Source organism: Carcharhinus amblyrhynchos, chromosome 9, assembly GCF_965287045.1.
Source record: "Carcharhinus amblyrhynchos chromosome 9, sCarAmb.v2.hapA, whole genome shotgun sequence".
Taxonomy (NCBI): domain Eukaryota; kingdom Metazoa; phylum Chordata; class Chondrichthyes; order Carcharhiniformes; family Carcharhinidae; genus Carcharhinus; species Carcharhinus amblyrhynchos.
The window spans coordinates 100667892-100691737 of NC_137332.1; the positions used below are offsets into that span (position 1 = coordinate 100667892).

At 47.5% G+C, this 23846-nt stretch overlaps 1 protein-coding gene across 1 annotated transcript; it reads left to right on the forward strand.

Annotated features, from left to right (window-relative positions):
• The first annotated feature begins 2155 nt into the window (after nt 1-2155).
• Nucleotides 2156-19684, forward strand: LOC145348139 (class I histocompatibility antigen, F10 alpha chain-like). The gene is made up of 8 exons (XM_080196301.1): nt 2156-2276; nt 2944-3204; nt 4007-4279; nt 4754-5017; nt 15540-15644; nt 16054-16086; nt 16280-16327; nt 19620-19684. Exons 1-7 carry the CDS (start codon nt 2213-2215, stop codon nt 16324-16326), a joined length of 1047 nt encoding a protein of 348 aa, XP_080052427.1. The 5' UTR covers nt 2156-2212; the 3' UTR covers nt 16327; nt 19620-19684.
• The last annotated feature ends 4162 nt before the right edge of the window (nt 19685-23846 follow it).

Genomic DNA, 23846 nt, shown 5'->3' on the forward strand with positions numbered 1-23846 from the left:
CATCTCTGGACTGTGGGAGGAAACCGGAGCACCCAGTGGAAACCCGTGCAGACACAATCAGTCACCCAAATTGAATCTGGGTCTCTGGCACTGTGAGGCAGCAGTGCTAACCACTTTGCCACCATGGCACCCCATTCAATTCAAACAAGCAGTTTCTCCCTGCTCTGTGATTTCCAGAACAAAGCTAGACTTTGTTTTTCAGTTTTATTACCCATCAATTAAAGTGATTCCAGTTCAAAACAAGCAAAAAACTCTTCCTCGATTACCATACAAGTCAGGTCAAGGCAGGCTGGCTCCCAGTCCAACGAGTATTTATGGCCCTCTTTACAGAACAAAACTCCAAGTCAGTATCAACTTTCTGGGCAATGCAATGTCTTTCCATGTTTTATGAAAGATATGCATAGCCCAACACATTGAATTGTCCCAGTGTCATTCAGAAGTCCCTTCTCTCCTGTAATATTCCAGTAAATCTCCTCTGCACCCTCTCGAATACATTGATATTCTTCCTAAAACACTGTGACCAGAGGTGGGGTCAATTCTCCAGCTGGGATCTAATCAATATTTTATCAATGTTCAGTGAGACCTCCTTGATTTTGTCCTGATACCGGAGATGATGGGGTTGGCCTATAAAGAGAGACTAAATAGATTGGGTCTGTACTTGTTGGAGTTTAGAAGGCTGAGGAGGGATCTTATAGAGACGTATAAGATAATGAAGGGGATAGATAGGGTAGAGGTATAGAGATTCTTCCCGCTTAGAAAGGATAGCAGGACTAGAGGGCACAGCCTCAAGGTAAGTTGGGTGGGGGGGGGGTGCGCAGTTTAGATCAGAGCTGAGGAGGAACTTCTTCACTCAAAGGGTGGTGAACCTCTGGATTTCTCTGCCCATTGAAGTGGTGGAGGCTACCTCGCTGAATATATTTAAGTCACGGGTAGATAGGTTATTGATGGACAAGGGAATTAAGGGTTATGGGGAGAAAGCAGGAAAGTGAAACTGATCCACTTCAGATCAGTCATGATCTTATTGAATGGCGGGGCAGGCTCAAAGGGCTAGATAGCCTACTCCTGCTCCTATTTCTTATGTTCTTATGTACTCTGTGCCTCTATTTATAAAGAAATGGGGTCCATCTGCTTCTTTCATAGTCTTATTATGTGATGTGGAGATGCCAGCGTTGGACTGGGGTAAACACAGTAACAAGTCCCACAACACCAGGTTAAAGTCCAACAGGTTTATTTGGTAGCGAATACCACTGCTCCTTCATGGAAGTTCTGTTCACAAACAGGGCAGAAAAGACACAAACTCAATTTACAGAACACTGATTGGAATGCGAATCTTTACAGCTAATCAAGTCTTAAAAGGTACAGACAATGTGAGTAGAGAGAGCATGCAGCCCAGGTTAAAGAGATGTGTATTGTTTCCAGAGTGGGCAGTTACTGAGATTTTGCAAGCCTAGGCAAGTCATGGGGGTTACAGGTCGTGTGACATGAACCCAAGATCCCGGTTGAGGCCGTCCTCATGTGTGCGGAACTTGGCTCTCAGTCTCAGCTCACCGACTCTGCGCTGTCGTGTGTCGTGAAGGCTGCCTTGGAGAACACTTACCCGGAGATCAGAGGCCGAATGCCTCACACTCACTCACGTCTCTCTGTTCCTACAATCCCTTTATAACTGTACCATTCAGTTTACATTACCTCTGTACATTCTTCTGTTCAAACTGCAGCACTTAAAATACTTCACTGGGTTGTATTTCACCTGCCCTGTGTCTGCCCATTTCACCAGTCTGTCTAATGGAACATTGATTGTATCTGGATGGTGGACAAAGTGATGGAAGTGAAGTTTCAGTTTCACAGAGTCTTTGTTCAGACCCTGTCTGGAGTAACTGTGTTCAGTTCTGGACACCGCACCTCAGGAAGGGGAGATTGGTCTTGGAGAGGGTTCCGATCACCAGAATAATAAAAGGAGGTTAAATGAAAGGGGTTTTAATCTCCCAGAGTTTATCGGATTGGACAGTTCTCAACGTTGACGCACTTTCACAACCTGTTTTTTAACTATTCTGCCGGAGACTGATGACTCACTGAATCTCTTTATTCTGATTGGTTCAGTCCTAATTTGTGTCCAATCAGATTGAGGCTCAGTGTAAACAGGGAAAGACAGAAGGAGTGAGTTGAGAAAATGGTCTTTCTTTGAAAAAGAGTTTCCTCCAAATGTTTCCCCAAGATGAGGGGAGCAGCAATGATTGGACTGATAGTGCTGGTCCTTCTGTGTGGAGAGGTGTCTGCAGGTGAGTGATGGGGTGTGAGAGGGGCAATGCCAGGCTGGGTACTGGGGTATTAACCCTGGGTCAGTGAGTGATGGGGTGTGAGAGGGGCAATGCCAGGCTGGGTACTGGGGCATTAACCCTGGGTCAGTGAGTGATGGGGTGTGAGAGGGGCAATGCCAGGCTGGGTACTGGGGCATTAACCCTGGGTCAGTGAGTGATGGGGTGTGAGAGGGGCAATGCCAGGCTGGGTACTGGGGCATTAACCCTGGGTCATTGAGTGATGGGGTGTGAGAGGGGCAATGCCAGGCTGGGTACTGGGGCATTAACCCTGGGTCAGTGAGTGATGGGGTGTGAGAGGGGCAATGCCAGGCTGGGTACTGGGGCATTAACCCTGGGTCATTGAGTGATGGGGTGTGAGAGGGGCAATGCCAGGCTGGGTACTGGGGCATTAACCCTGGGTCAGTGAGTGATGGGGTGTGAGAGGGGCAATGCCAGGCTGGGTACTGGGGTATTAACCCTGGGTCAGTGAGTGATGGGGTGTGAGAGAGGCAATGCCAGGCTGGGTGGAGGTTTTGCTCTCGGTTTGGAATCAGTGTTTTGGGGTTGATGCCCTGATCTGTGTGTGTGTGTGTGAGGGTGTTGGTGTTTTTAGGGTGTATATCCTGAATTCTCTCTCTCTCTATTTCAGGCTCTCACTCTCTCCGGTATTTCCTCACGGGAATGACTCCGATCCCGGGTCTCCCGGAGTTTGTGGGTGTCGGTTATGTGGACGGTGTCCAGTTTGTTATGTACGACAGTGATCGGAGGGAGCTGATCCCCCGGGAGCAGTGGATGGTGGAGAGCGAGGGTCCGGCATCCTGGGAGGGGAAGAAGCAGTTCATACAGGACATGGAGACGCGTTTTAAAAGTTGGATTCCGCTCCTCATGTCCCGCTGGAACCTGACAGGAGGTGAGTGCTCACTCTCCCAGCACCCGGGGATCCAGGTGGGAATGAGGAGGAACCCAGTAAAAAGTCAGACAACACCAGGTTTTAGTCCAACCTATTTATTTGATAATAGACTCACAAGCTTTCGGGGTTAGCCCCTTCGTCAGGTGAATGGAGAGTTCTGGCCTCAGACAGAGCATATAAAGCACAGACAGTTTAGAGATTACTGATTAAAATGCGAATCCTTACACCTAACCTGCTGTTCAAGACCTGAAGTGGCTGACAATGTGACAATGACAATGTGACAAGAACATTGTCAGCCACTTCAGGTCTTGAACAGCAGGTTAGGTGTAAGGATTCGCATTCTAATCAGTAATCTCTAAACTGTCTGTGCTTTATATGCTCTGTCTGAGGCCAGAACTCTCCATTCACCTGACGAAGGGGCTAACCCCGAAAGCTTGTGAGTCTATTATCAAATAAATAGGTTGGACTAAAACCTGGTGTTGTCAGACTTTTTACTGTGTTTACGCCAGTCCAACGCTGGCAGACCCACATAATGAGGAGAAACCCAGAGTGGATCAGGAACTGGGAGCCAGAGGCTGATTGGCTGTGATTGGAGATGTGACAGGAAATGTGATTGGCTGTGAATGTGTGGCGGGATTGAGGCTGGCTCTGATTGGCTGTGAGTGGGGGCGGGGGCAGAGTAGTTGATGTTGATTGGCTGGTGGGATGAGATCACGCAGTGAGATTAATTCTGATTGGCTGTGCAAATTGGATCACTGATTGGGACTGTCTCTGATTGGCTGTTTGTGTTTCTGATCCACAGGGATCCATGTCCACCAGCTGATGACTGGCTGTGACCTGTGGGATGATGGGATCGTGAGTGGATTCATCCAGTATGGGTGGGACGGACATGATTTTATCAGCTTCGACAAGGATCGCATGGTGTGGGTGACGCAGATGCCCTGGGGGGAGATCACCAAAAACAGGTGGGACCGAATGCCTGGCAAAAATCAGCGATGCAAACATTTCCTGGAGGTGTACTGTATCGAGTGGCTGAGAAAATATCTGGAGTACGGACAGAGAGAATTGAGAGTCGGTGAGTGAGGGGGGAGTGAGAGTCGGTGAGTGAGGGGGGGAGCGAGAGTCGGTGAGTGAGGGGGGAGTGAGAGTCAGTGAGTGAGGGGGGAGCGAGAGTCGGTGAGTGAGGGGGGAGTGAGAGTCGGTGAGTGAGGGGGGGAGTGAGAGTCGGTGAGTGAGGGGGGAGTGAGAGTCGGTGAGTGAGGGGGGAGTGAGAGTCGGTGAGTGAGGGGGGGAGTCAGAGTCGGTGAGTGAGGGGGGAGTGAGAGTCGGTGAGAGAGGGGGGAGTGAGAGTCGGTGAGTGAGGGGGGAGTGAGAGTCGGTGAGTGAGGGGGGGAGTGAGAGTCGGTGAGTGAGGGGGGAGTGAGAGTCGGCGAGTGAGGGGGGAGTGAGAGTCGGTGAGTGAGGGGGGAGTGAGAGTCGGTGAAGGGGGTGATGCTGGGACTCTCTATCTCGAGGTTCCTGTACTGACTCCTCTTTCTTTCTGTCTCAGTTGCCCCCGTCGTGTCCTTTACCCATCTGGGTGATTCTAACCGGCTGTCCTGTGCCGTCACCGGGTTTTACCCTCAGGCCATCGAGGTGAATCTGTGGAGAGACGGAGTGGTGATTGGTGAGACTCTGTCCACTGGGATCTTACCCAATCACGACAGCACCTACCAGATCCGGAAATGGATCGAGTTTGATCCAGAGGACCAGGCTGAGTATTCCTGTCGGGTGGAACACAGCGGGATGAAGGAGACACTGGTGGTGATTTACGGTAAGACTGTTTCTCACTGTTAGAGAGGACCCAGCCTCAGAGCAGGATCACAGGAGGGAGGGTCAGTGCTGAGCTGTCAGCCCAGGACAGCCTGAGACCCGGGATACAGAGAGAGGGAAATAAATATTAACCTTCAATGTGTTATATATCATGGCACCACCATGAGGGGGAAATAATTGTGTGTCCTTGGATTTGATATGAAACATACCCCACTGTATCCTGCTGTATTACAGTGCAACAGGATCCAGTGTGTTGTGGGATATTACAGGATGGATAAGGCCTGGTGTACCTTGGGATATTACAGCATGACAGGGCCCGGTGCATGTTGGGGAATAACTGGGATACAGGACCCATTGCGTTATTGGGCATTACAGTGGGACAGGGCGCTGTGTATCATGAGATTCTTTAGTTGGTCAGGGCCCAGTGTACCCTACGATATTCCAGCAGGGACAAGGCCAAGTGTATCCTCGGATGTGTCTGTACACAAGGGCCTGGTTCACTCAGGATATTAGAGTATGACACGACTCAGTGCATTTTGGAATATTATTGTGGCACGGGTAGCAGTGTATCCTGGGATTACAGTAGGACAAGCCCAGAGAGTCCTGGGATATTAAAGTGTGATTGGTGTTTGTAAATCCTGGGAAATGACAGTCCAACAAGGTCCTCTGTATCCTGGGATATTACAGTATGACTGAGCCTAAGAGTATCCTGTGATATTACAATACGACAGAGCCCAAGAGTATACTGGGATATTACAGTAAAGAAGTCTCATAACGCCGAGTTAAAGCCCAACAAGTTTATTTGATAATAAACCCACTAGCTTTCGAGGTTTGCCCCTTTGTCAGGTGAGTTGAGAGTTCTGGTCACAGAGCATATAAAGGCACACACACAGTTTACAGAATACTGATTAGAATGTGAGTCTTTACAACTAATCAATTCTTCAAGGTACAGACAATGTGAGTGGAGAGAGCATTAAGCACAGGTTAAAGAGATGTGTATTGTCTCCAGACAGGACAGTAAGTGAGGTGTTGCAAGCCCAGACAAGTCATGGGGTTTACAGATAGTGTGACATGAACCCAAGATCCTGGTTGAGGCTGTCCTCATGTGTGTGGAACTTGGCTATCAGTCTCTGCTCAGCAACTCTGCGCTGTTGTATGTCATGAAGGCTGCCTTGGAGAACGTTTACCTGAAGATCAAAGGCCAAATGCCTGTGACAGCTGAAGTGCTCGCCAACAGGAAGGGAACAGTCTTGCCTGGTGATTGTCGAGCGGCGTTCATTCAACCGTTGACACCACACAACTCTGCCACAGCAACCTCGGCAAGACATGCCGGATCATCGACACGGATGCCATCATCTCACGTGAGAACACCATCCACCAGGTACACGGCACGTACTCTTGCAACTCGGCACTGAACAGAGACTGATAGCCAAGTTCCACACACATGAGGACGGCCTCAACTGGGGTCTTGGGTTCATATCACAGTATTTGTAACCCCCATGACTTGACTGGGTTACCCCAGTCCAACACCGGCATCTCCACATCATATTATAGTATAACAGAGCCTGGTGTATCCTGGGATATTAATGTATGACTGGTGTTGGTGTTTCCTGGGATATTACAGTACGACATGATGTAGTGTATCATGGGGTATTACAGTAGCACAGGGCCTGGTGTACCATTGGACATTAGAGTAAGTCTGCACCTGGGGTCTTCTGGGATATTACAGTATGGTGAGGCCCAGTGTACCTGGGATATTGCAGCCTGACAGGACCCAGTGTATCCTAGGATACTGCAGTAATACAGAATGCAGTGTATCCTGGGATATTACAGTCGAATAAATCCCACTGTATCCTGAGGTATTGCAGCCTTACAGGGCCTGGTGTATCCTAGAATATTACAGGAGGTAGGGCACTGTGTGCCTGACATATCAGAGGGTGGACAGAGCCTGGTGTATCCTGGGATATTACTGTATGCGATGACCCAGTGTATCATCGGATATTACAGGAGGTAGGGACCAGTGTGCCTGGGATATTAACAACAAAAAAAGAACAAAGAACAACCCAGCACGGGAAACAGGCCCTTCGGCCCAATGAGCCCACGCCGCCATTTCAACAAAGCCTTTTCCTACACCTACCCTGCACCGTGTGTATGTGAATTGTACCCCTAATGTAGCCAGATTCAGGGGAGAATAGTGTAGGGTCAATTTGGTACACCAATCAGCCTAAGAGCACATCTTTGGGGTGTGGGAGGAAACCGGAGCACCCGGAGGAAACCCACGCAACCACAGGGAGAATGCGCAAACTCCCACAGACACTGGCCCAAATCCATGTATCTGCACAGCAAACAGTGATAGTCACTGAGCTGTTGTGGTGCCCATCTGCTGGTCCAGGATTAAGCACACACAACGACACGAAGTACTAGGCCACTCTCGAAACCTCCAAGAGCAGCCCATGCACGACCCACCGTGTGCATGCCCCTCGTTTGACAACAAGGTGGACCAACACCTGTGGAATAAAAAGACAAAACATTAACATGTAATATTACATTTCCAGCGTCGTCCCGAGGCTCTGACCCATTTTAATACTGTCTACTATAACCCTCCATCCCTGTTTCGCTCATGTGTCTATCTAAGTAAACCTTAATTCCAACGTGCCTACCTCCACCACCTCATTTGGCAGTGTGTTCCATACCCCCACATCCCTCTGCGTGAAAAACCTTCCTCTAGTATCCAAATTATACTTCTCCCCCCTCACCCTTAGATTGTGACCTCTCGTAATAGTTGTCCCCAATCTAGGGAAAAGCCTACCACTGTTGACTCTATCTATTCCCTTCATTATTTTATACACCTCTATCAGATCCCCCCTTAATCTCCGTCTTTCCAAGGCGAAGAGCCCCAGTTTTTCCAATCTTTCCTCGTAACTCAGTCCTTCCATACCAGGCAACATCCTGGTAAACCTCCTCTGCACCCTCTCCAGGGTCTCCACGTCCTTCCGGTAGTAAGGTGACCAGAACTGGATGCAGTACTCCAAATGTGGTCTAACCAACGTTCTGTACAACTGAAGCATTAGATGACAGCTCTTATACTCTATACCCCTTCCTATAAAGGCTAGCATTCCATAAGCTTTCTTCACAACCTTCTCTACCTGTGTTGACACCTTCAGAGACTTGTGCACCTGCACTCCCAGGTCCCTCTGTATTTCTATACTCTTAATCGGTCTACCTTTTATCATGTAACTCCTCCCTGCATTATTCCTTCCAAAATGCATCACCTCGCATTTATCAGGATGAAATTCCATCTGCCATCTATCTGCCCAGTATACCAACCTATCAATATCCTGCTGTGTCACCCGACAGTCCTCCTCGGTATCTGCCAATCCTGCCATCTTAGTGTCATCCGCAAACTTGCTGATCACACCACGTACGCCCTCTTCCAAGTCGTTTATGTATACTACAAAGAGGAGAGGTCCCAGTATTGAGCCCTGCGGCACACCACTGGTGACTGGCCTCCAGCCCGAAAAGGTCCCCTCAACAACTACTCTCTGTCTCCTATTGCCCAGTCAGTTTTCGATCCACCTAGCTACCTGTCCTCGTATCCCATGTGCCTTAACCTTTTCTACCAGCCTACCATGAGGGACTTTGTCAAACGCCTTACTGAAATCCATATAGGTGACGTCAACGGCTCGCCCATCGTCAACCATTTTTGTCACCTCCTCAAAAAATTGTACCAGATTCGTAAGGCAAGACCTCCCCTGAACAAAGCCATGTTGCATATCCCTAATCAGATCGCAACGCTCCAAATGCTTATACATCCTATCCCTAAGAATTTTTTCCAATAATTTTCCTCCCACCGATGTCAAACTCACTAGTCCATAATTACCAGGGTTATCCCTACTACCCTTCTTAAACAGCGGTACCACATTAGCTACCCTCCAGTCCTCTGGGACCTCACCTGTGTCCAAAGAAGAGACAAAGATTTGCGTCAGAGGCCCAGCAATTTCATCTTTCACCTCCCTAAGCAGCCTGGGATAAATACCATCAGGCCCCAGAGCTTTATCAGTTTTTATGCTACCTAAAAACCCTAGCACTTCCTCCCTCATAATGGATATTTCCTTCCACAGCTCCCTCCAAGACATTACACGATACCAAACCCCTCTTCTTCATGAATACCGACGCAAAGTATTCATTCAGGATCTCCCCCATCCCCTCAGACTCGATGCATAGTGCCCTTCCTTTGTCCCGAAGAAGACCAATTTTCCCTCCAACCACTCTCTTGCTCCTAATATAAGAGTAAAATGCCTTTGGATTTTCCTTAATCCTATCAGCCAAAACCATTTCGTGCCCTCTTTTCGCCTTTCTAACTCTCCTTTAAACTCCCTCCGACTCTCTCTATATTCCTCCAGCGCACTCTCCGTTTCCAGCTGTTTCGACCAAACATATGCCTCCCTCTTCTTCCTGACCAAGTCTTCGATACCCCCTGTAATCCACAGCTCTCTAATCCTGCCTTTCCCATCCTTCCTCTTTGCCGGCACATGCCTTTCCTGCAACATTATCAGTTTGCCCCTGAAAGCCTTCCGCTTAGCAACCGTGGACTTGCCAGCTAACAACCCCTCCCAATCAGTGTCCTTCAGCTCCCTCCTAATCCGGCTATAGCTCGCCTTCCCCCAGTTCAGCACCCTCCCCTTCGGACAGCACTCATCCCTTTCCATTTTTATCCTAAAGTAGACAGACTTGTGGTCACTGTTAGCCACATGTTCGCCTACCTCAACCTCAACCACCTGCCCCGGCTCATTACCCAACACTAAATCCAGTATAGCCCCCTCCCTAGTCGGGCTAGTTACGTACTGCTCTAGGGACCCTTCCAACACACATTTTACAAACTCCTCCCCATCCGTACCCCCAGCTCTAGGCACCTTCCAATCCACTCCAGGAAGATTAAAGTCACCCACTACAACCACCTTATTCTTTCTGCACCTATCTAAAATGCCTCTGCAAATACCTTCCTCCACTGACCTCGGGCTGTTGGGTGGCCTATAGTATACCCCTAGCATCGTAATCTCTCCCTTTTCATTCCTCAACTCCACCCACAGCGACTCAATCCCTCACTCCTCCATATTATCCTCCCTCTGCACTGCTGTGATGTGCTCCTTTACTAACAGCGCCACCCCACCACCTCTCTTCAACCCTCCTCTGTCACACCTAAAACACTTATACCCAGGAACATTCAGCTGCCAGTCCTGCCCTTCCTTTAACCACGTCTCCGTTACTGCCACCACATCTAATTTCCTCACAACCATCAAGGCCCTAAGTTCATCCGTTTTACCCGTCACACACCTCGCATTGAAACAGACACAGTCCAACCCACCAGGGCCACTCGGAACCTCCTTCCCCCGATAATTTTCCTTTCATGCAAACCTACTCTATCACCCAACTCATTCCCGACCCCAGTGTCTAATGAGCGATTAGTCTCATCCCCACCCCCCCTCCCTATTAGTTTAAACCCTGCCTAAACACTCCAGCTAACCTCCCTGCTAAGACATTTGTCCCTCTCCCATTCAAATTTTCCCCATCCCTCCTGTACAGTTGCCCTTCTCTCATAAATACTTCCCAGTGGTCTACAAAAGTAAAGCTCTGTACCTTGCACCAATCCCTCAGCCATGCATCCAGCTGCATGATCTCATTATTCCTAGCCCTGCTTGTACTAGGCAGCAGCCCAGAGAATGCCACCCTGGAGGTCCTGCTCTTCAGTTTGGACCCCAACTCCCTAAATTGCCTGTGTACATCTGCTCTACTCTGCCTTCCTAAGTCCCTCTCACCTACGTGTATTATTACTTCTGCCTGGGTCCCCTCCCCTTTCAAAATTCCCTCTATCCTCTCCGATATGTCCTGTACCCCTGCTCCAGGGAGGCAGACCACCATCCTGGAGTCACGCTTTTGCCCTCAGAACCTCCTGTCAATTCCTTTGATCCTCCCATCCCCCACCACTATCACATTGCCAGCCCCCTTCCATCCCTCTGAGTCATTCTGGCCCTCCTGTCTTTCCTTTTGTACCCCTGTCGATACTTTTTCGGGGGCCACTGGGGTGGTCTTTGGGCCAGGACTATTCTTCTTCTTCCTCTTCTTCCTCTTAACAGTTGTCCACCCATCCTGCTCCTCAGCCCCTGGGACCTCCACTTGTTCATGGTTCCTAGCCATTAACTCCTCATTTTCCCTGACCAGAAATGCATCCTCCAAACGCACCTCGAGTTGCCTGACCCGGGCCCTCAAGCGCTGCAGCTCTAAACACTTGACGCAGATGTGGGCCTTCGGGAGATGTGATGCCTCCAAGAACTCCCACATGTGGCACCTAACACAGCTAACGCTCCTCCCCATAGCCCCTGCCATGTCCCAACCTCACTTGGGTTTGTATGTGCTGAAATGCAACACGGGAAAGATAGAAACTGCAACTCACCTTATCTAAGCCTACTCTCGCCTAAGCCCAGCGAGCCAAAGCCCTTATACCTCTCACTCAGCTCTCAGTCACTCTGCTGCCCGCTCCCGACGCTACCCACTGTCACTGCCTTCTTTTTATACCCCCCGCTCTCCCTTCCCGACTAGCCCCTCGCCTAACTTCCGGTACGGAAGTATAAAGCACTCAGAAACCCCACGAACCGGAAATGCAGTCAAAAAGCATTTAAAGTAAATCCAACACTCACCAAGGCCACCAGGTACACTGCTCCGGAGAACAATGAGGTGGATCCACGGGTGAGTATCAGATTTATACCCCCCGCTCTCCCTTCCCGACTAGCCCCTCACCTAACTTCCGGTACAGAAGTGAAAAGCACTCACAGAAACCCTGCGAACCGGAAATGCGGTCAAAAAGCGTTTAAAGTAAATCCAACACTCACCAAGGAGTTAGAGGGTAGACAGGGCGTGGCGTGTCCTGGGATATTACAGGAGCTAAGGCAGGGTGTGTCCTGGGATATTAGAGGGTAGACAGAGCCTGGTGTATCCTCGGATATTACAGTAGGTAGAGTCCAGTGTGTCTGGGATATTGGAGGGTAGACAGGGCCTAGTGTATCCTGGGATATTACAGTAGGTCAGGCCCAGTGTGTCTGAGATATGAGAGGATAGACAGGGCCTGGTGTATCCTGGGATATTACTGTATGTGATGACCCAGTGTATCATAGGATATTACAGGAGCTAGGGCACTGTGTACCTGGGATATTAGAGGATAAACAGGCCCCAGTATATCCAAGAAACAATACTTTTCACTGTGTACCAATACATGTGACAATAATAAATCAAATATTACAGTAGGACAGGACCCAGTGCATCCTGGAAGTTTACTTCAGTCAGATTAAGATCAGTATTCAGAAAAATAGTGGAATTCCTTCTATTGGAGACAATTCATGAAAATCTAGAATCAAATATTATAGCAATGAATATTTAGCATGGATTTTGAAATGGAAAATGTTGTTTTCTCCACTTAGTGGATTTTTTGAGGATGTAACAGAGGGAATAGACAATGCTAATGTAATAGATAAAATATCAAATAATTTTTCAAATGTAATAGAAAAGGGGGTTTGTGATGGACTGATTGACAAGGTCAAAGCAAGTCGAGTTAGGGGATGAGTGACAGAATGGATCACTCGCTGACTTTGAGACAGAAAGCAGAGAGTGTGAGTAAAGGGAGTTATTCGGAGAGTGACAGAAAGTGGAAAATGTTTTTTTAATTCATTTGTGGGTCATGGGTGTCGCTGGCTGACCAGCATTTATTGCCCATCCCTCATTGCCCTTGAGAAGGTGGTGGTGACAGTGCTGTTAGGGAGGGAATTCTAGGATTTTAACCCAGTGACCACGCAGGAACAGTGATATATTTCCAAGTCAGGATGGTGAATGGCTTGGAGGGGACTTGCAGGTGGTGGTTTTCCCATTTATCAGCTGTCCTTGTCCTTCTAGATGGAAGTGGTCGTGTGTTTGGAAGGTGATATCTAAGGATCTTCAGTGAATTGCTGCAGTGCATCTTGTAGATAGTACACACTGCTGCTACTGAGCGTCAGTGATAGACTGATTAAATGTTTGTAGATGTGGTGCCAATCAAGTGAGCTGCTTTATCCTGGATGGTGTCAAGCTTCTTGAATGTTGTTAGAGGTGCACCCATCCAGGCAAGTGGGGAGTATTCCATCACACTCCTGACTTGTGCCTTGTAGATGGTGAATAGGCTCTGGGGAGTCAGAAGGTGAGTTACTTGCCACTTCATTCTAGTCTCTGACCAACCTTGCAGCCACTTTGTTCATACAGTGAGTCCAGCTGAGTTTCTGATCAATGGTAACCCCAAGGATGTTGACAGAGGGGAAATTCAGTGACGGTTACATCATTGAATGTTAAGGGGCGGTGATTAGAGTGTCTCATGTTGGTGATTAGTCATTGCCTGGCATTTGTGTGGCACGAATGTTATTTGCCACTTGTCAGTCCAAGCCTGGATATTGACCAGATCTTGTTGCATTTGACCATGGACTGCTTCAGTATCTGAGGAGTTGTGAATGGTGCTGAACATTGTGTGATCATCGGCGAACATCCCCACTTCCGGCCTTATAATAGAGGGAAGGTCATTGATGAAGCATCTGAAGATGGTTGGGCCTCGGACACTACCCTGAGGAACTCCTGCAGAGATGTCGTGGAGCTGAGATGACTGATCCTCCACAACCATCTTCCTATGTACCAGGTCTGACTCCAACCAGAGGAGAGTTTCCTCCTTCTGAATCCAGTTTTGCTAAGGCTCCTTGATCCACACTTGGTCAAATGTGGCCTTGATTTCAGGGGCTGTCACTCTCACCTCACCTCTGGAATTCAGCTCTTTTGTCCATGTTTAAACCGAGGCTGTAATGAGGTCAGGAGCTGAGTGACCCTGGCGAAACCCAAACTGGGCGTTGCTGAGCAGGTGCTGCACGATAACACTGTCGATGACCCCTTCCATCACTTTACTGGTGATCGATAGTTGACTGATTGGGCGGTAATTGGCTGGGTTGGGTTTGTCCTGCTTTTTGTGTCCAGGCCATACCTGGGCAATTTTCCACATTGTTGGGTAGATGCCAGTGTTGTAACTGTACTGGAAGAGCTTGGCTTGGAGAGCGGCAAGTTCTGGAGCACAAGTCTTCAGTACTATTGGTGGAATGTTATCAGGGCCCATTGCCTTTGCAGTATCCAGTACCTCCAACCGTTTCTTGATATCACGTGAAGTGAATCGAATTACCTGGAGACTGGTATCTGAGATGCTGGGGACCACTGGAGGAGGCTGAGATGGATCATCCACTCGGCACTTCAGGCTGAAGATTGCTGTGAATAATTCGACTTTATCTTCTGCACTGATGTGCTGGGCTCCTCCATCATTCCACAAGGATCAGTGTTGGGATCACTGTTATTCACAACTTACACTCCATAACTTGGATATTGGAATTAAAAACACCATTTCTTAATTTACGGATAACACCAAATTGGGGGAAATATTTGATATTGAGGAGAACTGGAATAAATTAATAGGACATGAATCAACTTCAGCAAATAGTTGGTGAATAAAGTTCAGCACAGATAAACGTGAGGTATTTTTCAGTTAACGGTGAATAGGGGAGTTTGAGAAACAAAGGATCTTGGTGTAGAAATACACCAATCAGTAAACATACAGTTACAGGTTAGGCAATAAACAAAATACAATCGAAAACCAGGTTTTACTTCTCGAGGAATAGAATTGTAAAGCAGGGATGTTATTGCCAAACCTTGGTTAGACCACATTTAAAAACCGTGTGCAGTTCGGGTCACAATTTCATATAAAGGATATAGAGTCAGGGGAGAGAGTGTAGAGAAGATTTACCGAGATGATTCCAGAAATGAGTGGGTGGATATCTCAGGAAAGGATTAACCGGCTGGGTCTCTGCTCTCGGGAAAACAGAAGGCTGAGGGTTGATCTAATCGAGGAGTTTAAAATTAGGAAAGGTTTTTTATAGACAGACACATTGAGAGTGTTCCTGTTGTGGGAAGAGCCTATCCAGTGGCCATCAATACAAGAAACCCAATGGGGAATTCATGAGAAACCTCTTCACCCAAAGAGTGATGAGAATGTGGAGCTCGCTGCCACAGGGAGTGGCTGAACTGAACAGTTAAATGGGAAGATAGACAAGCAAATGAGGGAGGGGAAATAGAGTTAAAATGGTTGACTTAGATGAGGAATGATGGGAAGAGGCTCAAGTGGAACATAAATACTAGTATCAACTGGATGGGCTGAAAGGCCATTTTCTATGTTATATATGCTGCGTTCCCTGATTCACTCTCACTCTGATTCACACTCTCATTTTTCTTTCTTCTTCTCTCATTCTTACTCTCACATTCTGTTTTTCTGTGCTTTCTCTATCTCTCATTCACTCTTAGATGCTAGCCCTCTCTCTCTCTCTCACACATTCCCTCCCACTCTCTCACATTCTCTCTCTCTGATGATCACTTTTCCCTCTCCCTGATTCACTCAGTCTCTCTGATTCTCTCTCTAACAGAACCAAAGTCTCGCTCCCAGGTTGCTGTTACTGTCGGGATTGTGGTCGGGGTCCTCGTGCTCATCGCTCTCATCATTGTGGCTGTCGTCATCTACAAGAAGAAAGGTAGGAATTGGAGGGAAAACAGCAGCTCCTCACTGGGGGGGAGGGATTCTGGGAGAGTATTTCAGGGTGGGGGTGGCTCAGGCTGTGGGTCTCAGGTTGGTGTCGGGGGGGCACAGAGTGGGTGGAAGAGCTGCAGGGTTGGGATAGGGAGGGTAAGGGGCTCATGATAAAGGGGGAGTGTCTGTGAATTGTGGGAATGGTCTCAGATTGTGGATGGATTTCAGGGTATCTGTGAGGGTCTCAAGTCAGAGTAAGGGTCCAAGGTGAGGGTGGGAGTGCAAGTCTCGGGTCGTGGTGGGAGTGAAGGTTCAGAATTATGTTGTAGGGGCTCAGTACGAGTGAGAGTTCCAGCCTCTGTCTCTGATTTTCTGTCAGTCTCATCACTCACTGAACATTCCATGTTTTACAGGGAGAGGGAAGAGCAACTACAATCCTGCAAATAGTAAGCTGATCATCAAACACCGTGTGTGTGTGTGTGTGTGTGTGTGTGTGTATTTCTGTGTGTCACTGTCAGTATGTGTGTGAGAACCTATTTCTTTGTGCCTCTCTTTGTCTCTCATTCTCTCTTTATCACATCCACAGTCTCTGTCTCTGTGAAAATGAAAAGTTTTTAATGCCTCTCCTTCCTTTAACAGGATCTGATAGTGGTGATTCCTCAGCCAGATCCTCCATGTGTTCCTGAGGTATGAACTGTGTTGATAAATATTGGGAGCTGATCCTTCTAACTGGGAGATTCCTGCTGGATTTAACTGTACAATCTGGTGGGCGGGATGTGAGCTCAGTGTCTGTCTCTCGCTGTATAGTCACTAAAGAGCAGCTCATCCAATCCAACACTGAGCTTTGAGACTGGCCTTCTGGAGACGGCTGCTCCTGTACAGTCTGAGGGTGGAGACATTGTGGGTATTGAGGTGTCGAGACATCCTGAAACATTCACCCTGGACAGCCTCTGCAAAGCTGCTCAATTTCCTTAAGGAAGTCAGATATCCCAGAGGTTTCCCTGAAGTTGGCCACTGGAGTCTATCACTCCCATAGGATTTAATATTAGTCATGTTTTGTGATGAGTCTGATCATTTGCTGAAAGTTTGAGGTGTGGAGTAGAACTCAGGAGTTTAGCTCGTGTTTGGGGCTCTGATGGGTTTAGTTGGTGTTTGGGGGGCCGTCTGATGGGTTCAACTGGTGTTGGGGGGGTCTGAAGGGTTTAGCTGGTGTTTGGAGGGGTCTGATGAGTTTGGCTGGTGTTTGGGCTCTGATGGGTTCAGCTGGTGTTTGGGGCTCTGATGGGTTTAGCTGGTGTTTGGGGCTCTGATGGGTTTAGCTGGTGTTTGGAGGGGTCTGATGAGTTTGGCTGGTGTTTGGGGGTCTGATGGGTTTAGCTGGTGTTTGGGGCTCTGATGGGTTTAGCTGGTGTTTGGGGCTCAGATGGGTTTAGCTGGTGTTTGGGGGCTCTGATGGGTTTAGCTGGTGTTTGGGGCTCTGATGGGTTTAGCTGGTGTTTGGGGCTCTGATGGGTTTAGCTGGTGTTTGGGGCTCTGATGGGTTTAGCTGGTGTTTGGGGCTCTGATGGGTTTAGCTGGTGTTTGGGGCTCTGATGGGTTTAGCTGGTGTTTGGGGCTCTGATGGGTTTAGCTGGTGTTTGGGGCTCTGATGGGTTTAACTGGTGTTTGGGGCTCTGATGGGTTTAGCTGGTGTTTGGGGCTGCGATGGGTTTAGCTGGTGTTTGGGGCTCTGATGGGTTTAGCTAGTGTTTGGGGGTCTGATGGGTTTAGCTGGTGTTTGGGGCTCTGATGGGTTTGGTTGGTGTTTAGGGGTCTGATGGGTTTAGCTGGTGTTTGGGGCTCTGATGGGTTTAGCTGGTGTTTGGGGCTCTGATAGGTTTAGCTGGTGTTTAGGGGTCTGATGGGTTTAGCTGGTGTTTGGGGCTCTGATGGGTTTAGCTGGTGTTTGGGGCTCTGATGGGTTTAGCTGGTGTTTGGGGCTCTGATGGGTTTAGCTGGTGTTTGGGGCTCTGATGGGTTTAGCTGGTGTTTGGGGCTCTGATGGGTTTAGCTGGTGTTTGGGGCTCTGATGGGTTTAGCTGGTGTTTGGGGCTCTGATGGGTTTAGCTGGTGTTTGGGACTCTGATGGGTTTAGCTGGTGTTTGGGGCTCTGATGGGTTTAGCTGGTGTTTGGGGCTCTGATGGGTTTAGCTGGTGTTTGGGGCTCTGATGGGTTTAGCTGGTGTTTGGGGCTCTGATGGGTTTAGCTGGTGTTTGGGGCTCTGATGGGTTTAGCTGGTGTTTGGGGCTCTGATGGGTTTAGCTGGTGTTTGGGGCTCTGATGGGTTTAGCTGGTGTTTGGGGCTTTGATGGGTTTAGCTGGTGTTTGGGGCTCTGATGGGTTTAGCTGGTGTTTGGGGCTCTGATGGGTTTAGCTGGTGTTTGGGGGTCTGTTGGGGTTCGCTAGTGTTTGGGGGTCTGATGGGTTTAGCTGGCGTTTGGGGCTCTGATGGGTTCAGCTGGTGTTTGGGGCTCTGATGGGTTTAGCTGGTGTTTGGGGGTCTGATGGGTTTAGCTGGTGTTTGGGGGTCTGATGGGTTTAGCTAGTGTTTCATAGGTGGAACATTGAATGTTAAAACACCTATGCTTTGGAGTGGGCCATTCAGCCCATTGAATCCCTGACTGATAATGAAGAGCTCTCTACATTAAACAATCTCCTCTGCGTTCTCTCCAATACAATCACATCTTTTGTGTAACCAGACTGTGTGCAATGCTTCAGCTGTCGTCTGTCTGGTGTTGTTTGCAGTTCTAACAAAACCAAGCCCTGCACCTTGGCCAGTAAAGGAAAACATGTTGTGTACCTTCTTAATCATGTAATTAACCTGATCTGACACATTTCTCAGTGTGTGGACACACACACCTGGGTTCCTCTGTTCCTCCACATTACTCATTATCCTCCCATTAAATTGGGATTCCCTTTGCCTTGTTATTCCTCCCAAAATCCATCACCTCTTGCTGCTCCGGATTGAATTCCATTTTCCACTGTTTTTCCCAACTGCCCAGACCTTCTCGATCTTCCTGCGGTCTGAAGCTTTCCTCCTCACTCTCACCCACACAGAAAATATTTGTACATCTGTAAGCTTCTTCACCATTTTCCCTTCATTAGAAGCTAAATAATTTGTATAATTTATAGAAAGTAAGGGGCCAAGTTCTGTGCCCTGTAGATCCCAGAACTCACCACACTGCCCTCAGCAACCCTACTTATCACCTCCACAAACAAATCAGGTTCGTCTGAGCTGCGCTTTCCTTAACAAATCCATGCTAACTTTCCTTGATTAATCTCTGCCTTTCGAAATGAAGCTTTGCACTGTTCCTCAAAATCAATTCCAATAATTTTCCCACCGCCAATATTAAGCTAACTGGTGGAGAATCACTCAGTCCTTCCCTCTTTCACCACTTGTGTCACCAGGGAGAAATGTTTCTGATTCCCAAATCTCTGCAATGTCCTCCCTTGCTTCTTTCAACAGCCTGGGGATTTGTCCACTTTCAAAAATGTTAAACCCATTAATAGTTGCTCTCTGCAATGTTTATCCATGCCATCATTCATTCTCCTTTTCCCGAACTACATCATTGTATTATCATCGGCTCCCTGATTTCTGAATTATACATCCAGAATCTTCCCACATCCTCTGCTTCCTCACCCAGTTTAGTGTTTTGGTCTCCGATAGACCCAACTCTTTCCTTTTTGTCCCTCGATTTTATGTATTTATAAAACATCTTTGGATGTTCCTTGATTTTAATTGAAAGTATTTTTTCCCCAAGCACTCACTTTGTTTTCCCAATTTTTCTTCTAATTTCACCCCTACGCTTCCTGAACTCCTCCAGCTTTCTGCAGTTTTAGGTGTCAGGGCTCTGCTGGGTCTGATGGTTTTGTTGGGGGTGTTCTGAGTCTGCTGGGTTTTCCTCTTTCTGTAATAATGGACATTTTTCCTCCTCCCAGTGACCTCCCGCATCCCATTAAGTAATCCAGAGAGATCAGTGAGAGGAACGGATGAGACAATCATTGAAGATGACTGTGACTGATGGCGGGCCTACATATGTAACTATGTAAATATACTGTAAATACCTGTGATTTTTCTATTGGGGATGAATTTTTAAATCTGCACAGACCGTAAGAATCATAATCACTGACTCCCAGTTTACTCATTATGTCCAAACTAAAGAATCCCTACACTGCAGGAGGCCACTCAGCTTATCATGTCTGCATCGACAATAATCCTGCCCAGGCCCTATCCCCATAATCCCACGTATACACCCTGACAGCCCCCCTAACACAAAGGAGCAATTTAGCATGGCCAGCCAAACTAACCTGCATATCTTTGGAGTATGGGAGGTAACCGGAGCACCCGGAGGAAAGCCATGCAGACAGTGACCTGATGCCAGAATTGACCCCAAGGTCCCTGAGGCAGCCACTGTGCCGCCCAGTTTACTCACTGTTTTCACTGAGAGATGGAGTAGGTGTGTGCAGTGAGTGCTGTGTTCCCCAGGACAAGCCCCGGGTTTCAGTGTGTTGTTAATGTTTCAGATGACAACAAGAAGTCTCACACCACCAGGTTAAAGTCCAACAGGTTTATTTGGTAGCACAAGCCATTTGCTTTCGGAGCGCCCCTCCTTCATCAGGTGAGTGGGATTTCAGTTCACAAACAGGGCATATAAAGAGACAAACTTAATTTGCAGAATAATAGTTGGAATGCGAGGCTTTACAGGTAATCAAGTCTTAAAGGTACTGACAATATGGGTAGAGAGAGGGTTAAGTACAGGTTAAAGAGATGTGTATTGTCTCCAGCCAGGACAGTGAGTGTGATTTTGCAAGCCCAGGCAAATTGTGGGGGTTAGTGTGTCACGAACCCAAAATCCTTATTGAGGCTGTCCTCATGTGGATTCATGTCACACTATCTGTAACTCCCACGACTTGCCTGGGCTTGCAAAATCTCACTAACTGTCCTGTCTGGAGACAATACACATCTCTTTAACCTGTGCTTAACGCTCTCTCCACTCACATTGTCCGTACCTTTAACATTTGATTACCTGTAAAGATGTGCATTCCAACCATCATTTGAGTTTGTGTCTTTATACGCCCTGTTTGTGAACTGAAATCCCACTCACCTGATGGAGGGGCAGCGCTCCGAAAGCGAGTGCCTTGTGCTACCAAATAAACTTGTTGGACTTTAACCTGGTGTTGTGAGACTTCTTCCTATTGTCTCCAGCTAGGACAGTAACTTGCAATGACTCGCATTCCAACCATTATTTTGTAAATTGAGTTTGTGTTTTTATATGCCCTGTTTGTGAATAGAATTCCCACTTACCTAATGAAGGGACAGGACTCCGAAAGCGAGTGGCTTGTGCTACCAAATAAACCTGTTGGACTTTAACCTGGTGTTGTCAGACTTCTTACTGTGCTTACCTCAGTTCAACTCTGGCATCTCCACAACAGATGACAATCACAGGGTTAAACTTTAATCACAATAACATAGTTAATATTTCATGATAATCACACGGTTAAGGTTTAATAGCAATTACTTGTTACTATCGATGACAATCACAATCATATTAAAGTTTAATAATAATCACACTGTTAAGATGTAATGGCAATCACATTTTAAAGGTTTAATTGCAATTACATTATCAAATAGGTGATGAGTGTTTCTACACTTATAAATGGGGATAGCTGGGACACTGGATGGATATAGTAGTGTTGTCTGGAACTCAACTCTATCTGGTAAAAGTTGTGTCTTAGTTTTGACTTCAAATGCTGGGGGAGAAGGGATTAACATAGTGTGAGGGAAGGGGTTTTTGGCTGAGATCAGGAGGAATAAATTGCTGGAGATCAGGGAGCCTGTGACTTAGACATCTTTTGGTCAGTACTGTGGGGGAGCTGCACAGTCAAAGTGGCAGTACTGAGGGAGTGTGTTACTGCCAGAAGGGCTGTACTCAGGGAGTGCGGCACTGCCAGAGGGGTGTACTGAGGGAGTGCCGCATTGCCAGAAGAACATTGAGGGAGTGCCGCATTGTCAGAGGGATGGTATTGAAGGAGTGCTGCACTGCCAGATGAGCAGTAAAGATCTAGCAACTCCAGACTGGGCATCCATGAGGTTCTGTGGACCAACAGCAGCACCAGAATTGTACTCAACCACAATCTGGTCTGGCATATCCCCCATTCCACAGTTTCCACTAAGCAGAGGATTATCCCTTGTTCAATGAGGAGTGAAGGAGGGCATGCCAGGAGCAGCACTAGGCATACCTGTAAATGAGATGGTAACCTGATGAAGCTACAACACAGAACTACTTGTGTGCTAAACAGCAAAAACAGCAAGGGATAGACAGAACTAAGTGATTCCCAGAACCAGCTGATTGGATCCAAGTCTGCAGTCCTGCCATGTCCAGGCGTGAATGGTGGTGGAGAATTAAACAACTCACTGAAGGAGGAGGCTCCACAAATATCCCACCCTCAATGTCTGGGGAGTCCAGTACATCAGTGCCAAAGATCAGGCTGTAGTGTTTGTAACAATCTTCAGCCAGAGTTGCTGAGTAAATTGTCTATCTTGGCCTCCTCCAGAAGCCCCAGCATCACAGGTGCCAGTCTTCGGTTCACTCCACACAATATCCAGAAATGGATGAAGGCACTGGATACTGCACAGGCTATTGGGCCTGACGTATTGCAGCAATAGTACTTCAATCCACTCTTGATCATCAGTAAAGTGATGGGAGGAGGTCAGGAATGGTGCTATCAAGTGGCACTTAGCAAGGACATGGACAAAAGGGCTGAACTCCAGGGGAGAGGTAAGAATGCCATTGACATCAAGGCAGAATTTGACAGAGTGTGACATCAAGGAGCCTTAGCAAAACTGGAGTAAATGGAAATTGGGGGGAAACCTTCCGCTGGTTGGAGTCATACCTAGCACAAAGAGAAATTGTTGTGATGGTTGTATGTCGATCATTTTGGCTGTAGGACATCAGTTTCTCAGAATAGTGTCCTCGGGCCAGCCATCGTAAGCTGTTTCACCAATGATCTCTCTTCCATCCTAAAGTCAGAAGTGGAGATGTTCACTGATGACTGCACAATGCTCAGTACCATTCATGGCTCCATGCTCGAATGTAGCAAGACTTGGACAATATGCTGTCTTGGGCTAACAAGTGGCAATTAACATTGGCACCACACAAGTGCCAGGCAATTACCATCTCCAGCAAAGAGGCTGTAACCATCTCCCTTTAACTTCAATTGCGTTATCATCGCTGAATCCCCTGAATTGACTGAAGACTGGTACCTGTGATGCTGGGACTTCTGGATGAGGCCAAAATGGATAATTTACTCAACATCCTGGGGGTTACCATTGATCAGAAACAAAACTGGACGAGATATATAAATACTGTCACTACCAGAGCAGATCAGAGGTGAACAATTCAACCTCCTGACTCCCGAAAGCTTGTGCACTATCTACAAGGAATAAGTCAGGAACGTGATCGAATACTCTCTCGTTGTCTGGACAAATGCAGCTCCAACAACACTCAAGAAGCTCCAGGACAAAGCAGTCTTCCTAACTGACATCCCTTCCACAAACATTCAGTTCCGATGAACAGTGAGAGCATCCTTCAGCGAGTGTTTAATAGTTGACAAATGCACTGCAGAAACTCACCCAGGTTCCTTCAGCAGCACCTTCCAAACCCCTCCCCCCACCCCCCGCCCCCGCCCCATGTCCATTCTCTGTAAATTAGTTTATTCACTATGTTTTCTGTGCCAGTACTAACAATGTAAATTTCCCCAATCTTGCCCCTTGGTTTCCCTCCTTTGCTGATATTTGGTTTGTATTTCATTTGGTGAAAGACCAATTTAAACACCTGTCATTTAATAAAACAGCCCAAGAAACTTCCTTGTAAAAGGAAATATGACACTGATCCTTATCAGAGGATGTGAGGCCATTGAACAAATGATGTCTCCACTGCACCACAAGGACTCTACACTTCTGCATATTTACACTGGTGTTTCAATTCCTACTTTAATCTCCTGTTCAAAGTCACCTTGACATGCTCTTCATTGGCCCAGGAGGAAGAACTAGTAAAACGCAGAAACAAGAATACTGGTCCGAACTGGACTTGTACACTTTAAATCAAACACCATTAAAATGGGGTAACAAGATTAATCGTCTGAGCTGGTCTTGTATACTTTAAA

What these genes read in the sequence shown, in the direction of transcription:
- LOC145348139 (XM_080196301.1), top strand. Translation starts at nt 2,213, where the DNA reads ATGAGGGGAGCAGCAATGATTGGACTGATAGTGCTGGTCCTTCTGTGT. An exon ending in GACACTGGTGGTGATTTACG is followed by an intron (nt 5,018 to 15,539) that starts GTAAGACTGTTT and finishes TCTCTCTAACAG; the next exon opens with AACCAAAGTCTCGCTCCCAG. An exon ending in CGTCATCTACAAGAAGAAAG is followed by an intron (nt 15,645 to 16,053) that starts GTAGGAATTGGA and finishes CATGTTTTACAG; the next exon opens with GGAGAGGGAAGAGCAACTAC.